General features: G+C 33.7%; 1 protein-coding gene across 1 annotated transcript; it reads left to right on the plus strand.

Annotated features, from left to right (window-relative positions):
* The first annotated feature begins 688 nt into the window (after positions 1-688).
* Positions 689-8,082, plus strand: LOC144840215 (uncharacterized). Its single transcript, XM_078695952.1, has 2 exons — positions 689-6,231; positions 6,898-8,082. Exons 1-2 carry the CDS (start codon positions 1,078-1,080, stop codon positions 7,057-7,059), a joined length of 5,316 nt encoding a protein of 1,771 aa, XP_078552078.1. The 5' UTR covers positions 689-1,077; the 3' UTR covers positions 7,060-8,082.
* Positions 8,083-11,164: the final 3,082 nt, after the last annotated feature.

An 11,164-nucleotide genomic window follows, 5' to 3' on the forward strand; every position in this document is an offset into this window, starting at 1 on the left:
GAATTTTATATAAATGTTCTTTCATTTTGACGCAAAAGATAAAATAAAGTCGTACTGTTTATCGCGAAGATGTAAACCCTATTTGTTTACATTGATTTCGGTGTTGTGCCACATTGCCTTCTGGGTAATCCGCTTGCCGGAATGGCTGCCCATGCAATTATCATTTTTCGAGCGTCAGTTCCATATCTTGCGCCACTACGTGGCGCTATACGATCTTTGCTGATCAATACACAAAATGGTACTGTTAAATCAGTTGAAATAGCGCCACCTATAGTTTTGTGTGAGGACTACTATACCCTACCAGATTTTGAGAATTTGGAAATTCCAAAAGTCTCCTATTACTTCTGGCAGTTTTCATTACTGTATTATACATTAATGTTCCTAATGAAACTAACTGTTCCACAACAATTATTACAGTATAAACCTACGTGGTACTAATTACTAATTAACAGGTAAGAAACTAATTTCAATTTTATTTTTAAAACCAACAGTTAGGGTACTACAATAGGCCCCAGTAATAGTACTACTGGTGCTGTATTATTGAGCTAGAGTAGGATGATGGTGACTCCTCATTAGCTACGTTTTAACCTACATTGCAAGTAGGTAGGTAGGTAAGAATTATCATGGTTGATGGTATTTTGAAACATTTTTTATTTGAATTACAGTTTATACAAGATGCGCAACTCCGAATCAGATCATTCATCTGGAAATCATAGGGAAAACCATTTGAAACATCATCATGGTAGATCACGTTCTAGAGATTCTAGAACTGTAAAACAGCAACCTACTGGGCGAGTGCGATCCGTCTCTCGATGCCATCCCAGTGCTACAAAAACGGGTGAACAGCCAACAGCAATTTGCTTTACTGGTGTTCAAATATATTGCTCTCCAAATTCTCATGCGCAAATTATAAAATTATTTGACAACAATTCCATAAAATATACCTCATTCAGTCTTCTAAACAGCAAAACTGAAAAACCATTTTCTGATGTTAATGTGCTGGTTAAATCGAGAGAAGAAGCTAATCGGTGCATTCGACTGGTCGAAACAAATTTCACAGTTAATTCAAGTTCTATAATGGGTATAAATGAAGAATTAGGATCAAGTGATCTCACTGCTAAACATGATCGCATACATAGTCATACCAGGCGTAGAGCAACAAATAGTCCTCAATGTCCCAAGCAACCACTAATGGATTTTGCTAAAGATGATCGCATGCCTAGTCATACTAGGCATAGAGCAATGAATATTGCTCAATGTCCCAAGGAACCACTAATGCATTTTGCTAAAGATGATCGCATGCAAAGTCGTACCAGGCATAGAGGAACGAATATTCCTCTATGTCCCAAGGAACCAATGAAGTTTGAAGATGCAAAATGCCTTGAAATTACTAATCTTCCACCAAAAACTCAAGAGGGAGACTTAGCTAAATTACTGACAAACCCAGAGATATGCCAAGAAAAATTATGTAAGATAAAAATAAGAAACGATCGAGCAACGCTCTTGTACAGAAATCGTGTTTCAGCAATTAATGCCTTAAGAAGACTTTATGGAGTGCATTACAAGGGGAAGATGTTAGATCTTAGACTACTAGAGCATGATGTAGAAATCGAAGATGCGATATTCAAGGATCTGAAACGTAATCTGCAAAAGGATATTGAAGAAAAAATAACACCCATCATGTATAAATGGAATCGCGAAATCAACCAACTGGAAGATGATGTTATGAAGATAAACAGTAGTCGTAAACACAATTTCATTCCAATTGAAGAAGCCGAAAGAATTGAAGTTGAAAGACAAGACTTTAAGTTCAAACAGGATCAATTAAAATTGTTTAGAAGTCAGTTGATGATTTTTACTGAATATTTGGAACATGAGACAGAAGAAGCAGTCAACATAGAGACTGTTGGGAAGATCAGAAATGAACTATGGCGTGAAATCAGAAAAGCAGACAACCCGTTGCCTATATATGCATTCCGGAGTTCTATAATATACACAGTGTTTAATAACGAGAATAATGCATGCGTTATTTTAGGAGAAACTGGGTCTGGCAAGAGTACACAAATTGCACAATACTTAGCAGATGCAAATTTTCTGCTTTCCAGTAATGTTGAGACTAAGATTGCTTGTACACAACCTCGAAAGGTTGCTGCTATTTCTCTTGCAAAAAGAGTTGCAGAGGAGTATGGCTGTGAGGTTGGTGAGCAAATTGGTTATATGGTTGGCTCTTTACGAAAAACAAGTTTGAACACGGTTGTAACATTCATGACCGATAGAGTTCTTCTTAACAGTCTTTTACAGGATCCGTTGCTTAAAAGCTATTCCTGTGTTGTCATAGATGAAGCTCATGAACGATCTATTGACACAGATATTTTGATTGCCCTTCTCAAGAAAGTTTCTGCTGAAAGACCAGAGTTGAAAATTGTTATAACATCTGCAACAATTGATGAAAAGGTTTTTTGTAGATATTTCAATAACTGTCCATACATGAAGATTCCTGGCAGAGTGTTTCCTGTAGAAACAATCTTCAGTGATATCGACTTTAATGTTAAAACCAATTATGTGAAAGAGGCTGTGGACATGGCACAAATGATACACGAGACAAAGAAACTTGGTGACATCTTGGTATTTTTGACATCTGCAAATGAAATAGAACGAGCTTGTGGAGATCTTGCTAAACGGCTTGGAATCGTAGGTGATAATGGAAATGCTCAAATACTACCTCTCCATGGTAAATTACAACCACAAGATCAGTTGGCCATATTTAGTGCACCTCCTCCTGGTAAAAGGAAAATAGTATTTGCTACGAATATAGCAGAAACGTCAGTCACTATAAACGGCGTAAGGTATGTAATTGATACAGGAATGGTCAAAGAGCGTAAATATGATGCAAAAAAGAATATGAGTTTGTTGGAAGTGACAACAATTAGCCAAGCATCTGCTGAGCAAAGAAAAGGACGAGCAGGTAGAACATCAACTGGTGAATGCTTCAGACTATATTCAGAACAGGATTACGATGAGATGGAAGCAAACAACAAACCAGAAATTTTAAGAGTGCACCTTGGAATGGCTGTTCTACAACTTCTTCAGCTTGGTATCCAAGATTTGAAACACTTTGAATTTGTTCAGCCCCCTCAAGATGGTGCGTTAGGAGAAGCTTTGAAAATGCTAGAGTTTCTAGGAGCTGTTAGTAATTATTCTCAAGAACTTACTGATCTTGGAAAAAAAATGTCATACCTAACATTAGAACCACGCTTAGCAAAATTGGTTCTAAAATCAATTGAAAATGACATGGCTGAAGAAGGTATAATTGTGGCTGGTCTTCTTGCAGCTGGTGGCAACATCTTCTATAGATCTGGCTCAGATGTGGATAAACGCAAATCCGATGAATCAAAATTAGATTTCAGCAATGTACACGGTGATGTATTTACTATGTTAGATGTCTATGATGAATGGAAACAGCAGCCAGAGAAAACAAGATCTAAATGGTGTGTCAAAAAGAGCATTAATGGAAAAACTATGAAAGTTGTGGCTGAAATCATCAAAGATATAAAGAAATCTCTAAAGACAAACGACCTCTTTTCTAGCAGAGATGAAGTTACTGTCGGTTGGAAAAGTGAAAATGGAAGTAGGTGTTTACAAAGGTTAATTTTTTCTGTGTATGCCCAGAATCTGTGCATCTACAATGGACATCCAAAAGCAGGTTACACAAATGTTTTCCAGATGAAGACCGGTCTTTTGCATCCATCATCATCGTTGAAGTCATTAGATGTGTTTCCAAAGTGGATTGTGTACACTGAATTCAATAGAACAACCCAGGATTTTTTTCAGCATCTAACACCTGTTGAAAGTGACTGGATTTTTGAATATCATCCACAGTTAGCGAGCTCTATTGATTTCACGTCATTAAATGATAATCAAGTGCGTGAAGTGAGGGTTCCTAGAATTGGGCCAACACTTATGGGACGCATTATACAAAAAGGTGGACAAGGATTGAGAAGCATTGAAGAACAAGTGTGCGCAATGAAACAAGATGATGCAACATTTTGTGTTATTGAATGTTGTAATGAAACTGGCACAATAGGGTTATTTGTGTCAAGGAATGTAGCAGTTAAGTCAAAGACTTTAGTTCAACAAATTGTTGATAGAGAACGTGCTTCCCTAGAAAAGCAACAACTTGAGGTAGCTATTGGTCATTCATCATCTGGTGTTCGTCAGGTTATTGAAAAGGGGGCTGAACCAAAATTCATTTTGATGCCAGATGATTTTCGAACTTTAGAAATAAGTGATGACAGTGGAAATACATTTCCAGTTTTTGAAAATTGGCTAGAAGTACACCGGCTAGAAGAACACATACATGACAAATTGAAGTTCTCTTCCCATAGCAAACAGGCTACCCGGGGAATTTGGGGGAAGGTTACATTTATTTCACCAAGAATAGCCAAATTGGTAAAACAGTGTTTCCCAGAGGAAAAAACTATGAAATGTAAGCCTGTCTGTCAAGGAATTCAAGAACAGAATGGATTGAAACAGGAGCTGGTAGCCACTTGGAAAACGGGTGTATCCAAAAATTTTGCCTTTGTAAATTGTAAAGATGTTGATGGTGCTGCCACAATTAGGCAGACCTTGGATGGGACGATGATTAAAGGTTCAGTAGTAGCTTGTCAATTTAAAAATGATGATGCAACAGCTTTGTACATATCAAGATTAAATGAAAGAATAACTGAAGAAGACATAGGAGATTCAATCAATTCTTTTAATTTAGGAGCTACATTCAATAGAATTTCAGTTCCAAGACGTCCTCCATGTATCGAAAAAACAGATGACCAATTTCGTGAAGATATGAAAGAGTTGCTTGTTAATTTTACTGACAAAGCAAAAATTGATGTAAGGTTTCCTCCGAAAAGGACTCCCAAGACTCCAAGAGGTGAATTTGATACTTTAAGAAGTAAACATGTAACTGCCTTTGTAATGTTAACTGGCGTACCAACTGACACAGTCAACACAATCGTAGCTCGAGCCCCATCTTTGCCAAATAATGTCGGACATCAGTTGACAATTAAACGACTAGTGAAATGTAGATTGTTTTGTCCAGGATATGTGTACAAAGTTATCAAAGATGACCTGATGTCCCTGAAACAGACAGGAGAGAAAGATTTCAAAGATGCACGTATTCGAATTAATGATAATAAAAGAGACAAGTCAAATGATGTTGTGATTCATTTAGAATTCAAAAATCCTGAGAGCATGATAAAATTGCAAACAGAGTTTGTAAAACTGATTGATGGCAATAAGATACTTATCAATGGTAGTCGAAAAGTGATCAACGAAATCAGTGTTGACTATTGGCGCCAGTTTTTGAATCAGGCCGGGCAGAGTACAAACACGCGGGCATTTTATGACAGAAGAGAACGTACTGTTAGAGTATATGGAACTGAAGGTGACGTACAAAACATGATTGAAAGAATAAATGAATTCATTTCTGAAGCAGAAAGAAACCATTGTGAAATTAGCCTTGGTGACTTTACAAAGGCTAAAGGCAGAGCTCTTCAAAAGTTACGCAAATGGTTTGGTCCTGATTTGATCGAATTAAAAAGAAAAAGTAGTGCAGATTCTATTTCATACATATTAAAATCTAGAATGATTGTAGTTCTTGGTAGCGATACTGCACAACACAAAATCCGAGACTTGATTAAAGAATGCCTACAACAAGAAGGAATTAGGCTTGATCAAGAAGATGTTATACAAGATGATGCATGCAGAGTTTGTTTTTCAGATGTAGAAAAAGACTCTCATCGATTGGAAGGATGTGGTCATAATTACTGTAGAGAATGCTTGGTAAATTTGCTAATGAATTGTATAGAGACAAGAAAATTCCCTGCCATCTGCGCAAATGAGGATTGCGACCAGTCATTGTTTATGTGTGATATAAATTTACTAACCAGGGATAAAGAAACCAAAGATAAGCTCTATGCTGCCACTCTGGACACCTTCATTGCACAAAAGTGCAATAATGAATACAAGTACTGTATTACACCTAACTGTACAATGGTTTATCGTTCATCAACCGGCGAAGGACAGTTGTTCATCTGCCCTCTGTGCAATCAACAGTTTTGTACCAAGTGTAGAGTTGATCATTCTGGCATGTCTTGTGGAGAGTACACTGCTAACAAAGAAACGGGTGGAGTGATGGATTGGGCCAAGAAAAACCAAAAAGATGTTAAAATTTGTGTAAGTTTTATCATATGAATTGCAAAATTTATATAGCATGTGATTGATTGTGTACTTAGTTAATTGAACAAAATTAATTATGTAAAATGCAATTTAAATGTGTTTTAAGTAGTGTGGCGATGGATGAAACTTACATCTGCGTATCACTGTCTGTATGGAGTTACCGTATTTGAATAAACACCACATTTGGGGTTTTTTTTAGAGGGTGTGATGGGGAGTTTATTCGAGATAAGCGTTTATTCAAGGGAGGTGTTTATTTGTTGGGTGTACTACGTGGTAGCACAGTCAAATAAATTCCCCCAAGATGTGGCAAAATGCAACACAATTAATATCAAGAAGTGATCAAAAACAGTAAGAAATGTACTGTAATGTACTTTACCATTGAATTAATGCTTAATTCAATGGTAAATTATAAATCGTGGAAGAAATGTGTCGTAATTCAATATTTATATGCTTGAGGTGGGGCGTTTATTGGAGAAAAAATAAAAGCACTGGGATTTTGAGGTGGCATTTATCCAAACGATGTTCTATGGAGAATTTTATTTGAGGAGCGTTTATCCGAAGCGGGCATTTTTTCAAAAAGTGGGCCTTTATTCAAATAAAATATGCCAGTACACTATATTACATTTCTATTGCTAATCATTATGATTTATATTAAATTATCAGAAATGTGGGGCTATGATCGAGAAGACTGGCGGATGCCGGAACATGCGCTGTACCAGTTGTCATAAGTCAATGTGCTGGATTTGTGGCAAAGTCTTTGATACAGATAAAGAATGTTATGACCATCTTCAAACCGCCCATGATGGAATTTTTGATGTCATGTAGTGGTATACTGAAACCATCTTATACACAGTGGCGTAATGCAGATTCCTGATGCCCCTGGTTTAGGAACCCTAAGGCCGGTGTTTTTAGCCTTTTTTGACATATTTTAATGCCAGTTTTTTTCTCTGGGCACTGCTCAGGGACCCCTAGACTTGCCCCAAGTCTGTATTCATTGTCTTTTTTTTAATTTATTTGTTTTTATTTTGATTTTTGTCTGAAAAGTATCCAAGCTCAAGTAGTATACGTATGAAGCGCCATATGTGCCAAAATAATTATCTTTTTACTAATATTAAGACAAAAATCCGTCTGGAACCCAGACTAAGGGAGCCCCATGAGCTCCGGCACCTCTGGGTTTACCAGTGAGCGCTCATAGCCATTACGGCACTGATTATATACAATCTTCAGTAATAATTATTCATTTATTTTAGTTTCTTAAAAATCACAAAATATTTAAAGCAACCAGAACAAAATTTAATATAGTAAAAGAATACTGGTACTACTGTATTATGAATAACATCCATTTAATTTACCTAAAACACGTACCAATAGGCTTTCTTACAGTCCTATACCATATATGGTTAGTTGTTGAATGCATTGCTAATATAATATTGAATAATTTTGATAAGCAGTTGTTGAATGCTAATAATACACAATAATTTCTTGTATGGACCCTGTTAAGCATGAACCAATAGGTTTGCTTACAATCCTACCATATATGGTTAAGGTGATGAATTCTAATAATGATAAATCTTTTATTTTCAGGCGTTGAATGCGAATTTTACTTATTATATTATTACTTATGTTTTTTTTTTCTAGATGTTACCGGGTTTTTAATATTTGATTACTATTATTATAATGTACATTGATTTTAAAGTTTTTGTATCTGTAAAATTTTACTCATTTCAGCCTTTGGCTCCCTGTATGATTGCTTTGAAGGAATGAATATACCTTGAGTAATAATAATTTACAAAACATGTTATGATAATTATAATGTAAATAATTAGAAAAAAGAAGTGCTACATTTGATCAAGGGTGTTGGATATTCCGTATCTATTTTAGATTTAGTAAATATTGATTAATCACAAAATATTTAAAATTAAATTTTACAGCCAATTTTTTTGTATTGGAAAATTATTACATTATATATTATCGCATAATAATTTTAAATAAAATTGATATTTTGGCCATTTTAAACCCCTAAACAATCAATGTATTTTGTTTGACAAGTTTACCCTATTTAATTTACCTCGATAAGATAACACACAGTTATGTTATGCAAAATTATCGGGTTTTTAAAATTCAATTCTTATGCAATAATATTGCTATATATGATCGTATATTGCGTTACCATCATCTTATAGTACAATAAAAACCAGTTTTGTCGAAAAATAAAAGGGTCCGTTTTTTCGAAAAATGGCCAAATTATTGGGTTTTTAAAATTCAATTATTATGCAATAATAGTACTATATATGATCGTATATTGCGTTACCATTATCGTATAGTGCAATAAAAACCAGTTTTGTCGAAATATATCAAGTTTTTAAAATTCAATTATTATGCGATAAAACTGCTCTATATGATCATATATTGCTTTATCATCATCTTAAAGTACCATAGACACCAGTTTTGTCTAAAAATAAAAAGGTCGAAAAATGGCCATTTTTGGAAAAAATCCCTAATTATAGTACAGGGATTTTTTCCAAAAATGGCCAAAATATCAAGTTTTTAAAATTCAATTATTAGGCGATAAAACTGCTCTATATGATCATATATTGCTTTATCATCATCTTAAAGTACCATAGACACCAGTTTTGTCGAAAAATAAAAGGGTCGAAAAATGGCAATTTTTTGAAAAAATCCCTTACTATAGTACAGGGATTATTTCCAAAAATGGCCTAAATATCAAGTTTTTAAAATTCAATTATTAGGCGATAAAACTGCTCTATATGATCATATATTGCTTTATCATCATCTTAAAGTACCATAGACACCAGTTTTGTCTAAAAATAAAAAGGTCGAAAAATGGCCATTTTTGGAAAAAATCCCTTACTATAGTACAGGGATTTTTTCCAAAAATGGCCAAAATATCAAGTTTTTAAAATTCAATTATTAGGCGATAAAACTGCTCTATATGATCATATATTGCTTTATCATCATCTTAAAGTACCATAGACACCAGTTTTGTCGAAAAATAAAAGGGTCGAAAAATGGCAATTTTTTGAAAAAATCCCTGTACTATAGTACAGGGATTTTTTCCAAAAATGGCCAAAATATCAAGTTTTTAAAATTAAATTATTATGCGATAAAACTGCTCTATATGATCATATATTGCTTTATCATCATCTCAAAGTACCATAGACACCAGTTTTGTCGAAAAATGGCCATTTTTTGAAAAAATCCCTTACTATAGTACAGGGATTTTTTTCCAAAAATTGCCAAAATATCAAGTTTTTAAAATTCAATTATTATGCAATAAAACTGCTCTATATGATCATATATTGCTTTATCATTATCTTAAAGTACCATAGACACCAGTTTTGTCGAAAAATGGCCATTTTTGGAAAAAATCCCTTACTATATAGTACAGGGATTTTTTCCAAAAATGGCCAAAATATCAAGTTTTTAAAATTCAATTATTAGGCGATAAAACTGCTCTATATGATCATATATTGCTTTATCATCATCTTAAAGTACCATAGACACCAATTTTGTCGAAAAATAAAAAGGTCGAAAAATGGCCATTTTTGGAAAAAATCCCTTACTATAGTACAGGGATTTATTCCAAAAATGGCCAAAATATCAAGTTTTTAAAATTCAATTATTAGGCGATAAAACTGCTCTATATGGTCATATATTGCTTTATCATCATCTTAAAGTACCATAGACACCAGTTTTGTCGAAAAATAAAAGGGTCGAAAAATGGCCATTTTTTGAAAAAATCCCTTACTATAGTACAGGGATTTTTTCCAAAAATTGCCAAAATATCAAGTTTTTAAAATTTAATTATTATGCAATAAAACTGCTCTATATGATCATATATTGCTTTATCATCATCTTAAAGTACCATAGACACCAGTTTTGTCGAAAAATAAAAAGGTCGAAAAATGGCCATTTTTGGAAAAAATCCCTTACTATAGTACACGGATTTATTCTAAAAATGGCCAAAATATCAAGTTTTTAAAATTCAATTATTAGGCGATAAAACTGCTCTATATGGTCATATATTGCTTTATCATCATCTTAAAGTACCATAGACACCAGTTTTGTCGAAAAATAAAAGGGTCGAAAAATGGCAATTTTTTGAAAAAATCCCTTACTATAGTACAGGGATTTTTTCCAAAAATGGCCAAAATATCAAGTTTTTAAATTCAATTATTAGGCGATAAAACTGCTCTATATGATCATATATTGCTTTATCATCATCTTAAAGTACCATAGACACCAGTTTTGTCGAAAAATATAAAGGTCGAAAAATGGCCATTTTTTTGAAAAAATCCCTTACTATAGTACAGGGAATTTTTCCAAAAATTGCCAAAATATCAAGTTTTTAAAATTAAATTATTATGCGATAAAACTGCTCTATATGATCATATATTGCTTTATCATCATCTTAAAGTACCATAGACACCAGTTTTGTCGAAAAATATAAAGGTCGAAAAATGGCCATTTTTTGAAAAAATCCCTTACTATATATAGTACAGGGATTTTTTCCAAAAATTGCCAAAATATCAAGTTTTTAAAATTTAATTATTATGCAATAAAACTGCTCTATATGATCATATATTGCTTTATCATCATCTTAAAGTACCATAGACACCAGTTTTGTCGAAAAATAAAAAGGTCGAAAAATGGCCATTTTTGGAAAAAATCCCTGTACTATAATACAGGGATTTTTTCCAAAAATGGCCAAATTATCGGGTTTTTAAAATTCAATTATTATGCAATAATATTGCTGTATATGATCATATATTGCTTTATCATCATCTTGTAGTACAATAGAAACCAGTTTTGTCGAAAAATAAAAGGGTCGAAAATTGGCTATTTTTCAAAAAAAAATCCCTGTATTATAGTAGGCCTATAGCTCAATTCTTACGTCACACCTAATGGA

Source organism: Antedon bifida, chromosome 4 (genome assembly GCF_963402885.1).
Source record: "Antedon bifida chromosome 4, ecAntBifi1.1, whole genome shotgun sequence".
Classification (NCBI taxonomy): domain Eukaryota; kingdom Metazoa; phylum Echinodermata; class Crinoidea; order Comatulida; family Antedonidae; genus Antedon; species Antedon bifida.

Excerpts from the sequence above, each read along its gene's own strand:
- LOC144840215 (XM_078695952.1), top strand. The coding sequence starts at position 1,078 with ATGGGTATAAATGAAGAATTAGGATCAAGTGATCTCACTGCTAAACAT. Across the intron at positions 6,232-6,897 it reads AAAAAGATGTTAAAATTTGT|AAATGTGGGGCTATGATCGA; the intron begins GTAAGTTTTATC and ends TTAAATTATCAG.